At 39.5% G+C, this 23,968-nt stretch overlaps 4 protein-coding genes across 6 annotated transcripts; all 4 read left to right on the top strand.

The window, feature by feature from the left end:
* The first annotated feature begins 756 nt into the window (after positions 1–756).
* Positions 757–3,782, top strand: LOC129365611 (GTPase IMAP family member 9-like). 2 transcript variants are annotated; one of them, XM_055038923.1, is made up of 3 exons: positions 757–839; positions 904–1,043; positions 2,169–3,782. In XM_055038923.1, exons 2-3 carry the CDS (start codon positions 1,022–1,024, stop codon positions 3,134–3,136), a joined length of 990 nt encoding a protein of 329 aa, XP_054894898.1. In that variant the 5' UTR covers positions 757–839; positions 904–1,021; the 3' UTR covers positions 3,137–3,782. The 2 variants fall into 2 exon arrangements, with proteins under 2 accessions (XP_054894898.1, XP_054894897.1); XM_055038922.1 differs by having other exon boundaries at positions 760–1,043.
* Positions 3,783–4,325: 543 nt separating this feature from the next.
* On the top strand, positions 4,326–5,048 carry LOC129365320 (GTPase IMAP family member 4-like). The gene has a single exon (XM_055038456.1). It carries the CDS (start codon positions 4,326–4,328, stop codon positions 5,046–5,048), a length of 723 nt encoding a protein of 240 aa, XP_054894431.1.
* Positions 5,049–6,576: 1,528 nt separating this feature from the next.
* On the top strand, positions 6,577–15,510 carry galcb (galactosylceramidase b). 2 transcript variants are annotated; one of them, XM_055038649.1, is made up of 17 exons: positions 6,577–6,768; positions 6,865–6,933; positions 8,012–8,075; positions 8,157–8,270; positions 8,392–8,531; positions 9,314–9,352; positions 10,790–10,920; positions 11,111–11,266; positions 12,465–12,589; positions 12,962–13,089; positions 13,198–13,287; positions 13,376–13,465; positions 13,549–13,693; positions 14,271–14,451; positions 14,532–14,695; positions 14,790–14,866; positions 14,978–15,510. In XM_055038649.1, exons 1-17 carry the CDS (start codon positions 6,619–6,621, stop codon positions 15,119–15,121), a joined length of 2,007 nt encoding a protein of 668 aa, XP_054894624.1. In that variant the 5' UTR covers positions 6,577–6,618; the 3' UTR covers positions 15,122–15,510. The 2 variants fall into 2 exon arrangements, with proteins under 2 accessions (XP_054894624.1, XP_054894625.1); XM_055038650.1 differs by lacking the exon at positions 10,790–10,920 and adding an exon at positions 9,485–9,612.
* Positions 15,511–16,053: 543 nt separating this feature from the next.
* On the top strand, positions 16,054–23,463 carry ak7b (adenylate kinase 7b). The gene is made up of 18 exons (XM_055038648.1): positions 16,054–16,190; positions 16,653–16,805; positions 16,897–17,005; positions 17,389–17,483; positions 17,596–17,706; positions 17,793–17,876; positions 18,080–18,168; positions 18,252–18,342; positions 18,417–18,494; positions 18,624–18,773; positions 18,859–18,987; positions 19,062–19,158; positions 19,704–19,826; positions 20,518–20,553; positions 20,632–20,829; positions 21,457–21,677; positions 21,927–22,085; positions 22,940–23,463. The coding sequence occupies exons 1-18, from the start codon at positions 16,110–16,112 to the stop codon at positions 23,030–23,032; spliced, it is 2,097 nt and encodes a 698-aa protein (XP_054894623.1). The 5' UTR covers positions 16,054–16,109; the 3' UTR covers positions 23,033–23,463.
* Positions 23,464–23,968: the final 505 nt, after the last annotated feature.

Genomic DNA, 23,968 nt, shown 5'->3' with positions numbered 1-23,968 from the left:
AACAAACAAAAAACAAATGCAAAATTTTCCTTTTAAAAGATCTTTCATTAAATCTACAACATACAATCAGCATCACTTTCAACTTGATGTGTCTATTGATCCTGAGCAAATACTGGCACCCTGTGGCGATTTGTGGGTATTGCACCAAGCTGAGCAGTTACCCTTCATCCTGTTCCTATTACACCTGTGTCAAACAATACATCTTTTTTTTGTTTTGTTTTTTGGTGTGACTTGATCAGAATTAAGGGAACAGTTGCATGTGCTGCTTCAGAAAACGATCTAAATTTCTATGCCCAATTCTACATATGGTGAGATTTATCTCAGAAAGAGGACAAGAGAAACAGGTTTCACTGCATGCTTTCTGCAGCTGGATGCTGCTGCACCAATCAGATTCATGAGATAAACCAACAACACAGTGGAAAAACCTGTCAGTGTGTCAGTTGGTGTTTCCAAACAAATGACCGAAAAAGCAAATAATCATTGTGTTGCAACTGTTCAGTCAGAGTCCAGGTCTCAGCCTGATTGTGACGCTGGAGAGGATTCATCACAGAATTACTGCCTGCAAAACTTTAAAGAACTGTGTCCCTCAGCCTACCTTTGCCTGACTCCCTGTTCAGTTTTGCAGAGCTGAAAGGTTCTCAAACATCTTCTTCAACCTGATTTTCATGTTGTGTTAAGATCGTAGAAAGGAATGTTTCCAGCTCATTCAGCTCTACAAACATACAAATCCAGTCTTGTTTCAAGATACAATCCTTTAGCCCAGTTTAGTCTGACCTGAGGCAAACATAAGCCACCACGTTTTAGGTGTGAAATGGGAGCTTTATCTTTATCAAAATCTGGTTAGTCTTTTTTTTTTTAAACAGTTCTTTTTGTTTTTTCCTTGTGACTTCGTCTTATTTTCAGCTAAAAAAAGATACAAAAGGAACGCCCACTTGGAGGTAACTAAGATTGATCAAGTGTGAGGAAGACAGGCACATTCAAAAGAAGACAAAGAACGGAAGGGACAGCAGGAACTTTCAACATGTCCGGGGCAAAATTTGCTGGTAAGAGAAGATTCTGAGGAATTTCATTTTTTTTTGCCTTTGGTTTAGGAGAGCAGGCTGACATTCTTGACTAAGAATGTGTGCTCCAGTTTCTGTTCCAGTGCATGCATCTCAGCAGTACTTTCAGCATGTCAGCTTGAAAGAAGTTGGGATTTTGATTGAAATTAATCATGCTGGTTTAATGGTAAATCTAAAAATATATGAATTGTTTATGTTTGAACTTCTAACCAACACTATGATCTGCAGACGTACCTGAAGATCAAGACCAAAAGAAATATTGTTGTCTGATTTATCTTTTGGAAGTTGATAAATTTCCAAAAGATGTTTGAAATTTAAAGTTTGTCTTTAGAAAAAAAAAATGGTTTGAATTGAAACTCCAAATAGATTTTTTGAATTTTGCTAATAGCACAACTCACTTGTTTGGAGAAATAAGTATGTTTTATTCAGACTACTGTTACTAATCATTAAGCACAAGATTTTAAAGGAAAAAAGAACCCCACAAAAAACATCTCAAAATTTTAGCAGAAAAACTGAAAGGAAAGTGAAGCCTTTTTTTTAATCAAATGTCCAGATTTAGAGTCTATTTTTAGACATTCTTTCTGTTTCAAAAAAACAAACAAACAAAAAAACCCAAAGGTCTCAATGTCAGCATGACACAGCATTTTTGTGGCAGTGACTCAGAGATTTGAAAGTTGAAGATCCAGCTCATAGATAGAGAAACAAACAATGGGTTAGCCAAAACAAAAATAGTTGTTATAAAATTTGCTTAAAAACAAACCTCATGAAGTGCTTTTCAAATATATCTTATTTTAAATCCAACCTTTAAAGACCCAGAATTATGATTATTTTTTACTTTGATGCACCTAAGTTGATACTAATCAACCTACATGACAATATAAAAAAAGCGAGAAAACCAACAAAGAAAAACATAATACCTGCATATAAATAGGAATAATACTTAAGAAAGGTAGTCACTGATAAAAAGTTAATTGTTTTAACCTGCAAATGTTATTTCTGGTGTTATATTGGCAGAGTACTATCACGTTGGAGATTTCTTCTGGTGTGTGCACAGTGCAGCCAACAGTGCAGCACTATTATGATGAATGGTGTATTTCTATCCAACAGGGTTCACAAGCGGAATAGATCCAAGGGAGAGAAGAATTATTCTAGTCGGGAAGACTGGAGTTGGGAAGAGTGCCACAGGAAACACCATCCTTGGGAGGGAGGCTTTTGAGTCAGACCTGTCTCCATCTTCTCTGACGGCAGAATGCCATAAAGCCAGGGGGGTCGTCAACGGTTCAAATGTGGCCGTTATTGACACTCCAGGCTTGTTTGACACAGACTTTACTCAAGAGGATGTGTTGAAGAAAATCAAGATGTGCATCTCTCTGTGCGCTCCGGGTCCTCACGCCTTCCTGGTGATTCTTGAGTTGGGCAGGTTCACGCAGGAGGAGAAGGATACCGTCAAGATGATCCAGGACACCTTTGGAGAAGATGCTCAGAGGTACACAATGGTGCTGTTTACTCATGGAGACCAGCTGAAGAATCAGACCATTGAAGGCTTTATTTCAGAGAGCTCCGACCTGCAAGCCCTGATTCACAAGTGCCAGAGCAGATACCACGTCTTCAACAACGAGATCAAAGATCCAAAGCAGACCTACTTGCTTTTAGACAAGATTGAAGAGATGGTTGCGGCCAATGGCGGAGGGTACTACACAAATGAAATGTTCGAAAAAGCAGAGGCCGCCATATTGAAGGAAAAGGAGCGAATACTTAAGGAAATGGAAGAACAGCAGAAGAGGGAGCTGGACCAGCTCAGAGCCAAATACAGTGAAGCCATTTACCGCAGAGAGGAGTCCAAGGTGATTATCCACTATCACCAGGAGGCACGCAAACGAGCTGAGAGGTCAAACGAATTCCTCGCCGCACCAACAATTGCTGTGGCCACGACCTGCGGCGCCGCCATTGGAGGTGTGCTGGGTGTGATTGGCGGACCAGTCGGAGTAGCAGTCGGGATCGCTGCTGGTGCTGCAGTTGGAGCTGCTGTCGGAGCTTTGACAATATCAGTTAGCAAAAACTGTCACATTCAATAACACAAGAGGGTCAATTCAGCTCTCAGTCTGGCTCTGATTAATGTAGAAATACATCGAGCTTTCATCAGCTTCTTTTCTGTCAGCTTGATTTTGCATAGATTAAATCAGAAAACAAACATGCTTGATAGGATAAAAATAGGTTTGTCTAATTAAATGCTACATTCCTGTTTATTCCTGAAAGGAAATGCTATAAATGAGTATAAATTGTTTTTTAATTGTCTGGAAGACTGCTGAACTGTAACTTGTACTGCGGCTGTATGTAATCCTGTTCCATATATTGAGAATTCTCTAAAAACAAGGGATCCAAATCTTGGGAAACTGTACATTGTCTCTGAAATCAAGTCACAAACATTAGTCCAGTGATAAATAGTTTTATTATGTTTTTCTATGTAATGTGAAATAATTATGATTTTTTTTTCACTTTTTTCTTTTATTTTGAAAACTGTAACATTCTGACATTTTACAAATTAGAAATAAAGAAGAAAATGACATGAAAATAAAAGTCTCCTTTCTATTTTAAACAGCAAAACTATCCTGCTTTCGTATTGATTTCTTTCACATTAATAATCCCAGTCTGATTCATGGTCTCAACATACAAGCTTCTAAATTTGAGGTTTTGTGGCTGGTTTTTATTCTGATATACTGACTGCTGGTGACTTTTTTTGTTTTGCTTTTGTAGGTCAGTTTGGCTTTCTTTTTTTTATTATTTTACATAAATAAAGATACATTTTTCACCATGATGCTCCTGTTTTCAGTTTCTTTTTAATCTTACATATATGTATTGTAACCTAGTCATTTAAGAAGAAGTATTTCATAAATTAGAACAGATGGTAAATCTATCTTATTTATTATTTTCTGTAACCTAGAAATTATATTTTACTGACTTTCTGTGCTTCTACAGAGATTTTATTTTAGCTTGAGTCCCAACTGGTTTTCAGCACTGAGGTTGTTCTGACTGGTGTCCAGTCTTTTGACAACTTTGAGCCATCCTATTCAAAATGTTCCACATTATGTTAGTCTCATGCTGTCCTATTTGCTAAAGATTATAGTTCAGTGATAAAACTGTTTTGTTAGATTTGAGACTCTCATACAGAATCATCATCAACAAAAAAAGGCACCAAAGTTGTTGCTGTGTTTGTCTGCAGGAACTAAGAAGAAGAAGAGCAGCGAGGACACGCTCCGGATTGTAATGCTGGGGAAAACTGGAGAAGGGAAGAGTGCCACAGGAAACACCATCATAGGCAGGGAAGTGTTCCAGTCACTGGCATGTCCATCTTCCTGGACACTTGATTGTCAGAAGGTTGATGGGGAGGTTTTAGGCCGAAAGGTTACAGTCGTGGACACGCCGGGGCTGTTTGACACCAATTTCGAGGAGAAGAATGTTCTGAAGAAAATTGAAACATGCATCTCTTTGAGTGCTCCGGGTCCCCATGTCTTTCTGGTGGTCAAGAAGCTTGGAAGATTCACCAAGGAGGAGGAAGAAACCTTGAAGATAATTCTGAAGATGTTTGGTTCTGAGGCTGCCCAATATTCACTGCTGTTGTTCACACATGGAGACAAACTGAAGAAACAAACTATTGAGGAGTTTATTTCAAAGAGTTCAGCCCTTGAAGAGTTTGTGATGACTTTTTCCGGTAGATATCATGTCTTCAACAACGAAGTGGCAAGTGAGGAACAAGTCCGCCAGCTGCTGGAGAAAATTGATCAAATGGTTCAGGAGAATCACGGCAAACACTACACCAAATGGATGCTTAGGAGAGCAAAACAGGCCTCAAAGAGGAACGAACGAAGAGCTTTGGAGATGCAGAAGAAAAATGAGATGGAGAGAAGGAACACATTGAAGATGGAGGTGGATCAAGAGATGAGGGAATCGGGTCAAACGAAGAAACAAAACAAGTGTCGTGTGCAGTGAGAAACTCGTCTTGCTCTTTGGGAACAACACAGGGTGTAGTTCACCTCAGCTTCTTCACTGAAGTTTTTTTTCCTGAAATTGTGTTGTATTGTGTAAAAGATTCTCAATTTCATCAAGGTGTTATCTATTTTTGTTTTCTTTTGGGGGGAGGTGTTGAAAAAATGCATTATTGTCAATTATTATTTCCTTTAACTTGATATAAAAGGTTTTACAAGTCAATTTAACAGACTAAGATTGAAGTAAATGCAAACAGCACAGGATCGTGCTATACATTTAGCCCTCAATAATATGAAAGTTTAAGTAAATTCCTGTTTTAGTGTGTGAATTTAAATCAATATTACAAAATCATAACCACAGTACATCAGATATGTTTAGAAACTTACAGCAAAAACAGACTAACAGGACTTGGAACAATTTGGATTAGTGACCCCTTCATGTTGAAAGCAACATTTTTGAAGGATGATATTCCTTCACAGAATCCTCCACATATACTGTTATGTATCTTACTAATGTCATGTTTTCTGTTCTGTCGTTTCTATTTTAGACTTTTTAGTAATTTGTAAATGATTTTTCTTTTGTTATGTATAGCGTTGGAATCTTGTTAATTTAAAATATTTTTCCTGATTTCCGTCATGATCAAAGATCTCCTAGGTAAATATAAATAACCTTGTTTCTATATGAATTGCAAATGAATTACCTAAAAACATGTGATGATGCTTAATAAAGCTGAGTTTGATGAAAGCTGGAGAAAGCTAAACATATGCTGCACATTACCCCATGGAATATTTTACAGAATTAACTGTAATAAATTATTTGGTCTCCCAGAATACTGCTGAATGGCTCCATAATAATTTGAATACAGTCTTCATTGTTAAACCAGATTGAATATGGTGTGAACTCAGATCATGTAATTTGTTTTTGTAAATGATCCTTGTCAGAGGATATGCAATTAAAGACATATTTTTGACTGAAATGTTTTTCTGGTTTAAAAAAATAACTTTGGAAAGCATGAATTGCTTTTTAAAGTCAGTGCCAGGTGGGATAAAGGTGATCAGTAACTGCTGGCCACACCAATTTATAGCACAATCATAAATTGTGCAATAAATTTATGATTTATAGCATAAATCATAAATAGAAACTGAAGGTAACCTTAGTCACCTTCAGTCACTATAAAAATGCTTATCAAACATGTCTTAAAAAACGTTTCGACTTTTCAAGCTCAAACATTTTCCTAGAAAACTTCGAGGTTTTTGGCCAAAATTTTCATCTTTTTTTTCTACATACAATGTACGGAAGAGGATTAGGGCCATTGGGAAAAAAACAAAACAAACCAGTTTTGACTTTAAATTCTTTTTCTGACTTTCTACAATGGCCCTAACACGCCGTCATACTTTTTCTACATCCACGCGTTTGCATTCTACTTTAGTTTATTTTAGTCTTTATCACTTTTAGATAAAGAAAAAAAAAAGAATAAAGGTGCTCTATTCTGTCACCACGTGATCGGCGGCAGTCATATGACTCCCGGCACGCGGAAGCGCGCTTATTGCAGGGTTTTGTCCGGACTGACAGCATGGATCGGCGGGGGTTCTGGGCGCTTGCCTCCGCAGTGTGCCTCCTCTCCCTCACCGTGGGCTCTTCGTCCGGCCAGACCTACCCGCTGACTGATGAAGGCGGTCTGGGCAGAGTGTTTGACGGGATCGGAGGGCTGAGCGGCGGAGGGGTGAGTCCAGTGCTTATCTGCAGCTTCCTGGTTTGTTTTATTCTCGACCAGTTCGGCCGTTTGAGGTTCTTAATTTAATTCTTAATGTTTTTTTAGGCCACGTCCCGGTTACTTGTGAACTACGCTGAGCCGTACCGGAGCCAGATCCTGGACTACCTGTTTAAGGTGAGATTCAGAGGCTAAGCTGCAAGAATAATCAGCTGATTTGTCTACATAAACAAAGGAAACAAAGAAATCGTATAGCGGGTATGAATGTTAAACATAAAGTTTAATCAAATCTTCAGGAAGATTTTGTTTACTGTTATCAGAGCGATCATTTCCTGCTTCAAGTCCAGGTTGTTTATCTTAGGCTTTGCTGTAATAAATAGTGAGTTTGGAAAGGTGTTATATTATCCCATTTCCCCCCAATTCTTTTTTTTCAGAAGTAGTTTGTGTTTCTGCATCAACCAACCTTTAGTACATGTTTGGCACCTTCCGCAGTGGTTGACCCTCGAGGTAGAGATGAGCACAAGTAGGATCATTTTTAATTTAAAAAATAAACAAAACAAAGAAAAAACAGAATCCTGCTTTGAATTTAAGAACATTAATTCAATGGAGAAAAAAAGAGTTTTCTAATTGTGAGATTAGGCTACAGTAAAAAAAAAAAAATTACTGTAGCCTAATCTCACAGCTTTACTAAATTTAGTCAATCATTGAGCTCTGCATTTTATGACCGACATGTTGGTCTGCAGCAGCGTTGATTCACAACAAATGTCTTCAGGCACTTCACCAAAATATATTTCAATTTAGTCATGTATGCATTCCAGTTCATCCTTGTTATCAAACAGTGCAGTATGCTCAAATAGTTATTCATAATAGTTGAAAATGTGTCTGTCAAAGGAAGCCCAGTAGCATCGAGTCACCGATTTGCAGCGTTCTAGTCGGATTTGTTATTAAGAGTTGAAAGAATATTTAGCTTTCATAACGTTTTACAAACCAAATGGCATGCATGAGTGCAGAAAAAGAACAGTCCCTCTTAAACCACTCTGGACAAAATAAACATTGCTTAGGCTGATATGACATCTTTAGCCCTCCGCTTGTTTAGTTTTCTTATTCCTGAGAGATGTCATGTTTTCACCTGAAAGTTCTTTGACAGATAGCTTTTTGGAGGTAAAAACTCAAATTCTCTCCCTTATGAACTTTCTTTTGAGTAAAATAAATGGTCACTTTTCCATGTCATTTACTGTCTGTTTTGTTTCTGCAGCCAAACTTTGGAGCTTCTTTGCACATTCTGAAGGTGGAGATCGGAGGAGATGCTCAGACTACAGGTACCTTGTATAACGTTCACACGTCACACACTGAGTAATTTGTTGGAGTGACTGCGTGCAATTACGGTTTGTAATCATCAGATGGAACGGAGCCTTCACACATGCACTATGAGAATGATGAGAACTACTTCAGAGGCTACGAGTGGTGGCTGATGAAGGAGGCCAAGAAGAGGAACCCAAACATAACGCTCATAGGTGGGGAAGGGTTTCAGATGTACCAACCTGAGAACTGAAACAGACAAATTTATGACCCAGAAGTGACTCTATGAAGTGCAAAATGGTGTGTTACACACGGATAAACTCTGTGTTGGTACAGCGTTACCCTGGGCGTTCCCCGGCTGGGTCGGCCGTGGGAAGAACTGGCCTTATGACTTCCCAGATGTTACTGCAGCGTATGTGGTGAACTGGATTATAGGAGCCAAGAAATACCACGACTTGGACATTCAGTATATTGGGGTGAGTATTACTTATTAATACAGCACTGGTAGATATCCAATCATGGCTGAAAATGTTCTGATTTGGGTTTAATCCGTTTCTGTGTTGGACTGAAAAGCTTATGAAAATGTTTGTATGAGCAAATCAATCAAGTTTCAACCAATACTCACAGAATTGGTCTTTTTGGAAGATCAATTTGTTGGGAGATGATCAAGATTTAGGTCTTAATTATCAAGATAATGCTGATCTATCAAAATAAAAGTGATATTGATGTTGGAGTGTTGTTTACTGCGTCTTCCTGCAAAATGATGATAACTACTGCTGAGATGGAGACACAATACCTTTAATCAAAACTGGCCGAAATCCTACTTTTTGCCAATTAGGATTTCAGATGGATTTACACATAATGACATGATGATTATGTCTTTTTGTCATGAATGAAATTTTCAAACTAATAAAGCTATTTCCATAGAATTAACCTGCATCTGAACAAAAATCTGAAAGCAATATGAACTGACAGCATAAAAACTAAAGTTAAAAAGTACATGATTCTGTCCAAACATTTACACATTCTTAAAACAAACTCAGACATTCTTACTATTTTTTGCTTGTAAATCTTTTGATGGTTAAAATGATCCAGTTGGATTATCATGTTAAAAACATATTCTTAGGAGCTCAGGTGAAACTAGATTTATCTGAAGGGAAAAAAAGGAGGAAATTGACAGAAACTGAAACATTTTGTTGAATTTTTGTTTAGCAAAATGTCGTCTTGCTGTAAAATGTTCTCTTTTTTTCCCGCTTAGATTTGGAATGAGCGAACGTTCGACTCAACGTACATCAAGGTGAGCAGTACTCCATGCATGTGATAAATGTGCATGAGCTTAGTCCACAGTCACCCATATGGGAAGAACAGCCACTCACAATGAGCTGAGATCTTGGCGAAGTTCCTCTGAGAAAGTTTTCTTCTCGCCAAGGTTCTGCGGAACATGCTGAACAGAGTCGGTCTGACCGATGTCGGCATCGTCGCCGCAGACGGAGACTGGAGCATCGCTAAATTTCTGATCGCTGACCCACACCTTAATGACTCAGTTCAGGTGATTGGGTAAGTAGCACAAATCTCCTCCTATAAACTCAACCGTTTGGAGTTCGTTCAGACTGATTGGCTAAACTGACATTTGGAGGGGAAAGCTCAATTTCGTTTGAGGTTTATCTCTGAGATTCCACCTGCTCAGCTGACTGTCAGTGGCTGTTTTTCTGCTTGACTGTGTGAAACTAACACAGAGTGAACATTGTAACCCTTACAATCATATGAGCATGTTTCTGCTCACAAACTCTATTCTTTCTTTGCTGCCATCATGGAAAACTTTGAACACATACACCTATCTTCTGCTGTCATGTTTTGATAATAATCAGTAGTTCGTCTGGCTTTTCAACAAACAGACTGAAAAATACCAAATTAAAATGGAACTCAGGAGTTTTACAGAGTGATGATTTCAGCTTTGATGATAATCTGTACAAATAAGTTCAAGATAATTGGTTTGAATCTGTAACATAAGAACTTAAAGCTTGATAAACCAAAAGAATTGGACCATTTCAGAGTTTAGAAAGCTTCACCTACCCACACTGCATATACAGAGAGGAGTGTATAGCTCTATTAGTAAAACACAAGTGTTACTTGTGTTACTAGAGTTGCTGAATAGCTCCACCTTCATCTGATCAAGGCATGGCTTCCCAGTCAGTGTCTCTGTCGGTGATGAAACTCCATGCCTTTTGGTGGCATGTTGGTGACACCATTATTTGCTCTTTGTGAGGCCTGGCTTTATTCAGCTCCTGTTTGTCACAGTTTCAAATGTTTTAGACATTTTAGTCATTGCTTTGACTGTAGATGGTGGCAAGTTTAGGTCAGCAGCTGTTTTCTTGCTGCCATTTTCTGATTTGTCACTCAAGACAAATCTGAACTACTTCTATGTTGATGGAGAAAAGGAAATCATTGCTTACAGATAAAGTTCAGAGATGCTATGATCGACTCAGAAAGCCAACGTATATTTATTTTGTTGTGGTTGTAGGGGATTCATTAGATGTGGTGATGGTAATTTTTGTTAAAGCAAGTATTTCTTATCATGGTCTTTTCTTCTCACAAAAGATGCATTTATTTTAGGATTTTTAGCTTCAGGTTTGTTTTTCCCTTAAAGTAAGATGAGTTTTCCATGTTGGCAGCAAATCTTTAAAACTGAGCGAGGTGTGAATGTCTTTCTGCTTTCCATCTGTAACTCCACCAGCTGCTCCGGTACACTCTGGACAAGTCTGGCTTGGAGTCGGTCCAGATTGTAGCCAGCGATAACCTGTGGGAGCCCATTACCACGTCGCTGATGCTCGACCCAGAGCTCAGCAGCGCCGTAGATGTGATAGGGTAGGCCGTAGTCCGATTTGTTCCTGCTTTTCCACTCCAGGGACTGCGCTAACAATAACCTCACTTCTGCGTGCCAACATACATGACATCTCTGTGGAATGTTTCAAGGAAATTCTTGTCATATTTCTTGACCTTTTTTTATTTACTTCATTCTATTTTACTGTTAATAATCTTGTTTGTTCCGAATCAGGGCTCACTATCCAGGAACTACCACAGTGCCACAGGCCTTGACCACAAAGAAAAAGCTGTGGTCATCGGAGGACTACAGTACTTTCAACAATGAAGTGGGAGGAGGCTGCTGGGCGCGGATCCTCAACCAGAACTACGTCAACGGACAAATGACTGCGTAAGGCACATGGAAAACCCCAGCGATGTTCCAGAGATGAGAGCATTCATGTGACAAATGGCTCAGAGTGTTTTGACTATACTGTCAACTCCTGAGACATTGTAACACCTGCTGGTTGGTAGAAGTCGGCAGCAGTCTCAATCACACATTTCAATCCAAAGTTTGTATTAAATGAAAATGGGTTTATCCAGTAAAACCAGTTCCATCTCATGGTTTCAGTCAAAGAGGATGAAGTCAAGTTTCTATTGCAGCAACTATGAACCTTGTCTTCACTTTAACCTCCTACTGCTGTCAGGAACATTCTAATTGACTGTTCTCCTATTTTCACTTTATATTTTGCTGCTTGGAACAAGCATAACATCTGTCTTATTTCACTATCAGATGCCCTACTTGTATTTGAAGCCTGTTTGCAGTAATTCCCTCCATTCTCTATTGGATTGCATTACTTCTCCCAAGCAGTGGTTGGACCAGTATTGTTTTTTTCCCATCACAGAAGACTGAATGCATTTTATTTAGTTGCAACTTTGATGCAGATGTCATCACTTTGACTTTCAATTTACAGAACAGCGTTAGGAAATCCTAAATGCTCACACTTGTCGTCTGGAGCTCTGGCATCTCGTCCACAAAGCCTAAGATTAATTATACCCCTAGCAAATTCAGATATCTAGTCATATCTTAATTTTACCAACATATGTCTTCCTGCTGGGATATTAATGTTTGGAATGACTCAACCAGAGCCTTGAAAAAGATTAGGGTGATGGCCAGGAAGGCTTCCAACCGCAAAGACTTGGAGCTAGTCACCAAAATAAAATGCTCATAAAAAGTGTTTTTTGAAATACATTTCCCTTTTACATTGTTTTACTTTTTGTGGAATATCAATCTTTTTATTTTAGGAACTAACTTCTTGGTCGAATGATTGAAAATAATTTAACATACTTGATTTATTGTACAGCTTTAGCAGTAAGTTAAATGAAATAATGAGCACTTTTAAAATAGGTATTGTTTTAAAAGTCCCCAGACTGAACTGTTGCCCTTTTGTTTGAAGGAGTTTTTCTCTCTTTGTCATGTTGATGGTGTTTTGATTGATTGCACTGACCCGGAGTTAGTTTGAGGTTCTTGCTGTGCCGTTCATCCCTCCCTGTTTGCAGTCTGAACAACTTTAGCAGATGAGAATAAAAGTATACTCTGTGTCCTGCAGAACCATCTCCTGGAACCTGGTGGCCAGTTATTACGAGGAGCTGCCGTTCGGCAGAAACGGGCTGATGACAGCTCAGGAACCTTGGAGTGGAAACTACGTGGTGGAGTCTCCAATCTGGATCACAGGTGTGTCACGGTCGGATACTAGATCCATATGAGGAGTTTGGGTTTTTTCACTCCTAAAAGACAATCTCCCTGACCTTCAATTTTATGAATGATATCCAATAATATTCACACTAATGTTCTCATGGAAATGGTCTTGACCTTGCTGCAAAATACATCCAACATTTTTAGCGTCTGGACATAAAGGAGCTTCCATGTTTTGTAAAATCATATCTTATTCTTCCTTCAGTTTCTGTCCTAAAGTTCTCAGATCTGGCCTAGTACTGAGTCTAACTTCCAGAACTTGTTTCCTGAAGATGTTCAGTTTTATGTGGTCCAGCATTTGGAACCAGGTTCCAGAAATCATTACAATTTTTCAGTGTCGGTTCCTTGCAGCCCACAGCACACAGTTCACTCAGCCTGGATGGACTTACCTGAAGACTGTTGGACACTTTGCTCAAGGAGGAAGTTATGTGGCCCTGACAGACGGGTATGGAAACCTGACTGTGGTCATAGAAACCATGGTGAGCTATTTCTTGGCCTTTACTGTGATCAGCACCTACACAATGAACGTGTAATCCTCTGGCTGGAAAGTAAAGTCAGATAAAATGAGTCGTGTTTTTCTTCCTCAGACTCATGATCACTCCATCTGCATCAGACCTCCTCTCCCTCCCTTCAATGTCACGTCCCAGAATGCAACATTTCAGCTGAAAGGGTCCTTTGTAAGTTCTAATGAGCTCCCTCTATGTCTGATGAAACTCACTGAGAGATGCTGGTGCCTTTACTCTCTGCTGCCTTTCTTTCTCCAAGGCCTCCATCAAAGAGCTGCAGGTGTGGAGGTCGCACTTTGACTTCAAGGCGAAGAAGCACTCGCTGTTCGAGAAGCTGCCTCCTGTGAAGGTTAACAAACACAAGCTTTTATAGCTGTGAAGAAATAGATGTCGGGGCCAGTCTGTATCCTGAAATGTTTCTGCCCCCTGCAGCTTGTAGATGGATCGTTTACTCTGAACCTGGCTGAAGACGAAGTTTATACTCTGACCACCATCCGGACCGGACAGAAAGGGAGCTTCGCGGAGCCCCCACCTTCAGCCCGCTTCCCTAAAGCCTACAAGGACAACTTTGATATTCGTAAGTTCAGAATCACTCGAAAACAAAGTTAGTCATTCTTTGCCCAGATATGAGTTACATGTCAGAATTTGCTAAAGTTGAAATGGAAGCAACAGAATTCATATATATTAAATTTCTAAACCAAATTTATATATTTTTGATTTACTCCTCTTTAATGTTTTACATGTTTATTCTATTCAGTTAAGATGCATTTCAAATAGAAGTAGCTTTTTAATTAAAAGTAATGATTTCCACTCTTTTCCAACTTTTTTAAAATTTAGATTTTTTTTACATCATCCCAATTCACAACAAACGTCTTGAGGTACTTTGTATTGAAATTATTATTTTTGTAACAATAAATGAATTCCAATTGGTACTAGTTACCAAATTGTACAGTAAGCTCAGCTTTGAAAGTTAAAAAAAAATTTGACATGGAAAAAACATAAAGTATTATGTGACGTTTCTTTAAAAGATTACGCTGAGACAAAACAATTAAGCTGAACTTATATTGTCATTACACTTTAAAATTATTTTTTTACTATTCCTATTTAAGAGATTTAAAGATAATTTCTATAGTTGTTACTTTGCGTCCATGCAGGAAACCCTCCATATTCTGAGGCCCCTAACTTCGCCGACCAAACCGGTGTGTTTGAGTACTACATTAATCTAACTGACCCCGGACCGCATGCCTTCACGCTGCGGCAGGTCGTGATGGAAAGACCGATCACCTGGGCAACGGACGCCGATCAAACCGTCACCGTCATCGGAGACTATCAGTGGTAAGACAGCGCTGTGAACGCCACTGCTATTTTCAGAGACCGGCGTCTAGAAATTGAAATCACTAATGTTTGTGTGACAGGCAGAACATGATGGTGACCTGCGATGTATTTATGGAGAACGTAAAAAGCGGTGGTGTGTTCGTGGCAGCCCGGGTGGATAAAGGGGGCCAATCAGTACGCAGCGCTAAAGGAGTCTTCTTTTGGGTGTTTGCCGATGGATCGTACAAGGTTACCAATGATCTGGGTCAGTTTTGTCCTTCGTCAGTGCAGAACAGAGTCCAAAACACAAGCTGTGAGTTTAATGCACTTTTTTTTTTCATTCTATCTTTAATTAACAGCTGGACAGTCGGTGCTGGCAGAAGGCTCGTCAGGAACAAGACCTTTTGATTGGTACAACTTGTCCCTTTCTGTAAAGGTGAGAAAATAATTAACTTGTGATGAGATCTTTATGTAACAGCTTTTTTAGGAGGAAAACGGATGACAGATGGTTGAATGTCTGTCTTATTTTATTTTTTCTATGCTGCAGGGTGAGAGCGCCTCCGGAATGCTGGACGGGCGGCAGCTGTGGAATGTCACTGGAGTTTCTTCACCGAAGAACGGCTGGGCAGCAATCGGAACGCACTCGTTTGAACTGGCTCAGTTTGATAATTTTAATGTGTTGGCAGAGTAAAGATGGAATAGGAAAATTATTCTTTCTTAATTAAAAAGAACTTTGGAAACTTGATAGATTTTTGCACAAATGAAGAGAACAGGAGGTATGTAATGATGGAAAATACACTGGACCTCTGAGCTTTATTGCTTAATTAATTTTGCACTGCTTTTTTTTCACCTTCAAGGGAACACAAAGACTACACTGAGCTTTGTGAGGACCATTTTATCTGAACTGCCTCACCATGAATTATGATTCAAAATGAATGTGATGAGTCCATTTAATTCTGGAGGATTAACTCATTAAATGTCCCTGTTGGTTTTTAGAAGACTTTTGCCTGAATTTGTTTGTTAAATATTTTTTACCTGTAATATTGTAATGAGACAATTAAAAATAATCTGTATTTCTAACATTTTATTTCACTTTTATTATTATTTAGGCTATACAACTTAAGTTCTTTCCTCTTCAGCTTCATTTTATCTATTAAAATCCATCCAGCTCTGCTTGGACACCTCTGGGACACCCCTGGCAGTTGTTTTAAAGAGACGATTGATTCTTGTTTTATAACAAATTGAGGAAGTTGAACTTTAACTTAGTTGGTAGTAGTTCTTATTTGAAGTTTAAGACTCATTGTTCTAAGGGGGAAAACTAGCTAATTGTAGCCATATGACTTGTTTTTCGTGATGTGACGCATAACGACGATCCGATTTCTTTGAACGGCACTTCAACATGAACGAGAGCACATTCCGATTTTGTTTTTTCTGAACGTCACTCCGTACGGAACAATAATTAACATGCAACCAGCATAAAATGGTCTGCCCTCCTTAGAAAGACGTACATTTCGAAAACAGATCATTTTAATGAGTTTTTGAACGTCTCTTTAAAGTAAACGAATCCATGAGCTTCGGTTCCTTTCAAAGATTCGTAAGTCCCAGCACCTGGTTCGCGCGTTCACTGGCGTACGTTTCGTCGCCATGGTAATAGTCAAACTTCGACTTTATAAAGTAAAATGCCGCATAAGCACAAAGCGACAACTAGACGGGTCTTTATCAACAACGTCGACTCGTATTCCTCCAGGAACGTCGCCAAGGTATTGAAACACTGACGGATTCTGTCTGGTTCCCTTTATTTTATGTAAACGGAAGATTAAACGCCGCTTGGCTTCGTTGTAGCAGAAGTGATACGTGAGCTTGTCCGCCATATTGTGAGTGTCGGCTGCGTTTTGGAAACCTGTTTTGTCTCCGAATAAGGCACTAAAGTTTACGTTCTGTCAATTTTGACAAATTGGCTTTAAATGTAATAGATCATTTTAGATAATGGAGATAATTTTAAATCTGCAAAATAGAAATACCTCAAAGAGTCAGTAAGGAAGTGTTTCTCAAATACAGATAGCACTTGTTTTTTATACTCAAGTATAAAAAAGTGACTCAATAGCAAAAAAAAAAAAAAAGTATTTAGTGAAAAGAAGACCGTTTGACTTAACTACCTTTTTATATTTAGGAGGATAAAAACGTATTTTAAAATCAACTGTCTGTGATTGCTTTTTGTGTAGTCCCTATGTAACGCCGTTCTAAAAGCCACGGATGAAGAAGAGGAACTGGAGGAGGAAGGAGAGGAGGCTCAGCAGACTCAAGCCTTTGAGATGGTTGGAACTGTTTCTAATCTGTCTGACGAGCTCCCGCCATACATCTTGGAGGAATACTGTGTAAGTAATCTGATCCAAAGCTGTCCCATCAGATGGTTTCATGAGGTAGAACCTCACTGACTGATTCTGATTATACTGGGTCTTTCTGAAGCATCCTGGAAAGGACGAACTGCTGTCACATCTGATGGAGTGTCAAATTATCATCTATAACATTAGCCAGGATGCCGATCAGGTGGAGGAAGCTTCCTGGGCTGTTAAAGGTAACCTTTCATTTACAGTGATGCTGTGTCAGGAATATAATTTTAGTGCAGTAATTATTACAACATTTTGATGATGATGGGACGGAGCAACGTCACCCGGTAATGTAATTGCATTATTTTTTTCTCTCTTTGATCACGTTACTCTTTTCCCAAGATTTCTTATAAGTACAATTGTCTCTAAATTGAAATGTTTTTGCTTGTCCCTTTCTCTCTATTTCCCATCTCTCCAGCACACTTGATGTCCAACATCTCCAGCATCCATTCAGTTTAAATCTAAAAAAATAAAATAAAATAAAGATACTTCTTCTACGAAGTTTAATTTACGTTAACTGATGCAATAGTCAATAAATCCAGCAGGAGTCATGCTTGTGTTTCATCCACAGCCCTCCGTGATCAAAAAGAGTATTTTACCAGTCAGAAGATCTTTCTCCTCATCTCCACTGTGATGACATGGGCCTCCAGCATACCACCGGATCCAGTCAGTCACTTTTAATTATATTCTACCTCTATTCCTGCTTAAATTTTTTATTTAATCTGGATGTAATTATCCTGCAGAATCTTGTCTCTGTGTTATTTCTTTTCCATCTCAGGAAGACCCGGAGCTTCCCTTCACTGATGAGATTTTCTACTGCAGAAAAGCTCATCCTAACTTCAAAAAGCACATCGACCTGGAGAAATTAGTGGTGAAAATCGGCAAATCTGTGAGTTTCCATTTCATCTGTAAGGTTCTGGTTCTCTTTCCAGAAGATGAGTGAGACTGATGGTGTTGGGCGGGTTCTGTTTACAGAACAGAGAGATCTTCTCCACCTATGTGGTGGCATCCGGCCTGCAGTACGGAATGGGGGAAGGGATCTTTCACTTCTTCTTCAAGGTCTCATCACAAAGGAAAACACAACTCCACTGTTTTAACTCAGACATACTTTCAGTCTACTGAGTGAACAATGCCCTCTCCTGGTCACTGTTAAAAACTTCTCAGCTGGAATTTAAACACAATCCAGATAAATCTAAATAAAGACAAAACTGGAGTTGCAAATATTGATTTATTTGACTTTGTGAAATTCTGTGTGCTTTTAGGAATCGTGGCTGGGAGAGACATCTGAAATATCCATATATGGAGATGGAAAGAACATCGTTCCCACCATCCACGTCACCGATCTGGCCAGGTAATCTTCTAAGGATGTGACAGACAGACAGGTCTCCTGACAGCCATCATTTTGATGACTCATGAGTTTCCTTTGTGTTGCAGCGTGGTCCAAAATGTAATCGAACATCAGCCAAGACCCTACTACCTGCTGGCTGTGGACTTGTCACACAACACCATGGAGGAGATAGTGAAGGTGAGAAACAATCCAGAACTGATCCAAGTGAACAGCTTAAGAAACCAACTTGTGTTTGCTGATGATCTGTGCAGATTATTGCCACTGTATTGGGACCTGGTAAAACCCTGATCCGGCCTTTTGAGGACATCTACCTCAACCAAGAGTTAACTGTAAGTTATTTTAGCCTCATTAAAAGAAGCTTGGATTAACCATAGACAGAACTCCTCCCTTCCCAGGAGGAGTTCTGCTCCTCTCTGGATGTAAGAAATCATTCCTGATGGCTCTTTTCTACCTGACAGGTGATGGAAATCGATTCCCTCCAGGTCAACCTTCGGATGGAAGCGGTAAATGTTGAAAACCTGTTGTCTGTCCACTGGCATTGTGATGGTGGTCTGGTAGAAAATGTGGACCTGGTGGTGGAGGAGTATCGTCTGTCTCGAGGGCTTCTGGTGGGCTCGATGTGCAGATTCAACCTCACATCGTGTTTCTGTCATGGAGCTGTGCTTGAGTGACTTCGTTGTGTGTTTTTCGCAGCCTCTCCGGGTGTGCATCCTGGGTCCTCCCGCAGTGGGGAAGACTACCTTGTCTTCAAAGATCTGTAAGCACTACAGACTCCATCACATTACCGTGAGGGAGACCATCTTTAAGGCCATGGCCCAGCTGGTGAGCCACCATACCTCACCGTTATTTTCAGTTAAAGTGGATCATGTTTGAATGCTGTTCGTTTTCTTGATCAGGAAGGCATTGTGAAGAACCCAGATCCGGATGCCGAGGAAGTCGCAGCAGAGGCTCAAGAGCTGCTCAACAGCCTGAATGAGTCCATGGATAGTGAAGGTTGGAGCTTTCTGCTTCATGATCTCATTTGCTTTGTTTAGTCAAGTGTGGTATAACTGATTTATTGCTCATCTGTGTTCCAAAAAGTCATGTTTATAAAGTGCTTATTTTCTGATTTACACATGAGATTAGTGCTGGAAAATAATGAATTGTTTAGATGTTTTTTCCAGAACTTGAGGTGCTTTAATCCAGTACTGAGATTTTTCCTGACTTTTAAAAAGTTTTTTTTTACTGTACATTATGGGCAATTGTTTTGAAGAGAATAAAACAAGTCGTAAGGCACACTGCAGGTTTCCACATTATAACATGAGATAATAACACATAAAGATTTTCTAACTTAAAAAAATGCGTATCTGTGACTTATGTGGTTTTTTTCCAAACAGTACATGTAACGCAACAGCTTAAAAAATAAAATACAAAGCCTACCAAGAAAAACTATTTCTTAGCAGAGATCTTATTCCTTTTTACACAACTCTAAGGACAGTAATATTTTGCATAATAAGAAAAAAGAGACGGCGTGCTGCACCTCTCCTTTTGTCTCCCAGATGTTTCAGAGGAGCAGCTCAGGATGTTGAGGGACAAAATGACGTCCAACCAATGTAGAAACCAGGGTTACGTCCTTGATGCTTTTCCAAGCACGTATAAGCATGCCGAGGACCTGTTCGAAGGTAAGAAGGACATCTTACCTCCACATGCATGCATCTTTACAGCACCTTGCAAAGTATTCATATCCCTTGAACTTTTTCACATTTGGTCTAATTTAGAAAACTCATATTTAATTTGAATTTTATGATGCGTAAAGAAGTGAATTATTTTTCATTCTGTTTAGGAAGCGATGAATGCAATCATTTAATTTTTTGCAGAAGCTACAAATGAAAACTTGTAAGGCGGTATTTGTCTCTACCAGTTTTGTACATCTCCTGTTTGAGATTTTTACTACTTTTGCACACAATCCATGTATAGAGGCCTCAGTTGGCACATGTTAGAGTCTCAGCCCGTTGTTCTTTTCTTCCCCCTCATTCACAACCCTCTTTCCTGTCAATCTACTCTGAAATAAAGTCCAAAAAAATCCTTGAGGGTAAAAAAAAACACATCTTCTTCTTTTCTCTGAGGATAGGGCACCACAACTGGCTCCAGCTCCCTTAGTCTTCTAAATACGGACCTGGACTTGATGTTGCTATTTGTTCTCTAACAAACCTCTAAGGCCCTCACAAAGCAGTGAGATTTATAATAAGACAGAATCCCACTTAAGTCAATTTGCGAATTAGAAAAGGTGGATGCACTCAGTGGATATGAATACTTGGTCAGGGCCCTGCACACGTACAACAAATAAAGAATAAATCATTTCTTCATCTTCAGATGAGCAGGAAGAGTTATCCGAAAAGTTCACACCAGGTAGATTTGTTCTGTCATCATTGGCTTGTTTTGTCAGATGACCCTGGATTAACATTGAGCTCATTATTTTGGCTGCAGAGTTTGTGTTGGTTCTGGATGCCACCGACTCATTCCTGACAGACCGAGTGATCAACCTCCCTGAAGAAACGGTACAAGACCTCGGCTACGAGCCGGAAAAGTTCATAAGCCGGCTTTCCATCTACAGAGAGAACATGCTGGAGGAAAAATCGGTTCTCACCTTTTTTGAGGAGCTGGATATCATCCCTGTGCTCTTAGGTAATGTGATGGAAGACAACGTCCTGTGTAGAGCTGCACCATCCATTATTAATATTTGTGTCAGTTCCGAACAAAATTCTTGATCGGGTATTGGTGACAATGTACCACATTCATGAGGTCAGATCTATTCAGTCTAATTCCACTCTTTGTGCTCTGAGGGACGTTGTTCTTTATTTAATTTACAATGTGCCCCTTTTGAACCATTAGAAAAAAAGTTTGTTGCTGTTCATTTTCACATGTTTGACTAACAGCCAACCTATTGTTTTTGTCAGTTTATTTATTTATTTTACATTGACTGTTATACTCCTAATTGCACCAACTGAATAAATTAAAGTTGTGTTATTTTTACATGTCTACAAGTAAAGATAACACAAGCTACTGGTGTATTTAAATATGCTAGACTGGTGCACAGTTATAAAATAAATTAGTAATTTAGTCCATTTATGTCAGTCTTAAAAGAAACATTTTCAGTCAATCCAGCACTGTTTTTATGTATCGGATTGCTATCAGACGGTACTAAACCTCAGATATTGGTGTTGGGTGTGAAACAAAGTGGATCGGTGCATCCTTAATCTTGTGTGACTAAAGGAAGGATTCTGTTGTTCAGTTCATTTCCTTGTGTTTCAGAGGCCACCAATGGCGAAGAACCCGCCACCTCACTCCTGATGCATAAGATCTTCACCACGTTGGGCCCCCCTAGAACATACCCTCCCAGCGCTCAAGAAGTGGAGGAGGAGGAAAGAAGAATAGCAGAAGAGAGGATGAAGAAAGAGGCAGAGGAGAGGGCTGAGGAGGAGCGAAAAGAGGAGGAAGAGGCCAGGACCAGGGCTGCATGCTGGGAGGAGTGGGTAGGTGGACATGATTTATCAGACGCACGTCACGTCGGTTAAGAAATCAAACTGCTTCCTGCCTGAGGGTCTATGTGGGGCACATGAGAAGCATCAGATGTAAATGTGAGACAGTTGTATTGTGAGCAACTTAACACCTTCACCTTATTTAGAAACGTCCCGATTGTCACCCTACGTCTGTCTACTGTCAACCTTCAGAACCCTTAAACACCTCCAGTAAACACCTCCAGTTCGATGTTTGTGTTTCAGACTCAGAGTTCAGAGGAGGCAAGGGTGCTGGAGGAGCTGTACATGGACAGCCTGACTGACCAGATGAGAAGCTATCTGATGAGCAACGTCATGCCAACGCTGGGGAAGGGTCTGATCGAGTGCTGCAGAACTCAGCCGGCTGAGCCCCTGGACTTCCTGGTACTGCTTGGCTTCAAGTCGGTCGCTTTTCTGAACGTCTGCTGCTATAAGGGAATCAACAAGATTGGGCAAGATTGTAGGAAAAAATTTAATCTAGTGGGAGTTATTTTCCCCCATTAGATTTCAATTTCGAACTGATAAGAAAAAGGAAGGAAGATATATTTGTCGACAGCATGTACAATTCTTCTTCTCAGCTGCACATTATTTTTGAGGTTGAGTCAGTCGTAAAGAAAAAAGCTCCTTTCTGTAAGAATTGAAGCTGGTTGAAAGCTTCAGAGTTAACAACAATCTGACTCTCAGATGCCAAGAGGAATCTTATTCTAATGTTCTAACTGAGACTTATCTTTTTATAATCTAAGAGTGGAGAATTGGAAGAGAAATTATACTTTCAATGATTATGAAACACAAGAGAAACTATCAGCGTTTTACTGAATACTCTCAGGTTAAGTAAAACGACCTATTTGGGTGCGATATGTGCTGTCGTTGATTTCATGGGTCATAAAACCTGCTTCCCTAATACTCATGTCTTTGGCTTAGAGACAGATCTGGAATCACAGGAAGTCACTGATTATGCCCTTCACTAAGGACACTTTTAAATAAAAGATTTTTCTTATGAGTTTTGGATGTCTGGTCCTTCTTTACTTCTGATTTAGGACCAGGTGAAACTCTTAGGAGAGTTACTGAGGACACAAATGCACATCTGGGTGATGAAAAACAAAACATAAATTATTTGAGGAACCTGACAGGGCATCTGAAGTGAAAAGGAGAGCAAATATTCTTTGTAATTGAAAGGTTGAAAAGCAAAACGAGGTTTATTTCTGCTCCATGATGCATTTTGGTGTGTCTCATTCCAGGCGGAGTTCCTGTTCCGGAACAACCCACATGACCATCCCCCGAGTAGCGAGGACTCAGCTGAGAACCATAATTTACCTGAGCCGTTAGATTAAACTGAACATTTATTTGTTGAGGGAAACCTGGTTGAGTCACTGTGTTTTTCTCTCGTCGGATGTGAGCAGTGTTTGGACTCCTGAGTACTGACTACAAAACAACCATTTCAATGTGTGCATGAATCCTGAAGCTCATTAGAAAGTTAATTTGTTTAATGAACTCAGGAGCAACAACGCTCCAGTCATAGCTGCTCGGATTTGGCTGCAGATATCTGGGACGGAGAAACGGTACAAAAGGCAGCTAATTTGCAGGTCTCTGGAGTTCCCACGCACAGCTCCAAAGTGTTCATAATTGGCCATATCAGAAGCCCAAATAATTTTATTGAACATAATCGCTACGCAGGGAAATTAGAGAGAAACACTGTGACAAATAACACAACATGAAGAGAAAAGGGCAATTCACTTTCTGTAATAAATATGTTGGCACAATGTTTGAACAGCTTCATGAGTCTCTGTCATCAACTTGTTCTTGTAAAATAAGTGTTTGTTGTAAACAACACACCATATTTTACCTTTATTGAGGAATAAAGTAAGGTCATTGCAGCCAGAGAGCCAATTCAGCCCTTTAAAATGTTTGCTGTGTCACAACAAACACCTGATACCAACTGGCAAGCACAGTGGTGGAGACATGGTGATAAGGGCTTGTTCTGTTGCCACAGAACCTGTATGAACAGAATAGAATATACTTTATTGATCCCCAAGGGGAAATTGCTTAATATTATCTTCTATTACCTTGATTTGAAACAATGGACATCCCTGGAAAAGACATGGTCTGAACGGTTCCTCTCATCTTCCTCCTGCCGATATCTATACAGTGTTATGGATGTTTTAGATGCGTCCCTTCTTCAGACGGAACTGATTAAACATATTTAATGTTTGGATTGACCAGATTTATTCTGTATGTCCACTAGGGGGAGCCACTTGACTTTAACATTT

The sequence above is a fragment of the Poeciliopsis prolifica genome, unplaced genomic scaffold (genome assembly GCF_027474105.1).
Source record: "Poeciliopsis prolifica strain line A6 unplaced genomic scaffold, Auburn_PproV2 SCAFFOLD013, whole genome shotgun sequence".
NCBI classification, from domain to species: domain Eukaryota; kingdom Metazoa; phylum Chordata; class Actinopteri; order Cyprinodontiformes; family Poeciliidae; genus Poeciliopsis; species Poeciliopsis prolifica.
Note: the sequence above shows the minus strand (reverse complement) of the source record. Positions and strands in the feature narration are given on the sequence as shown.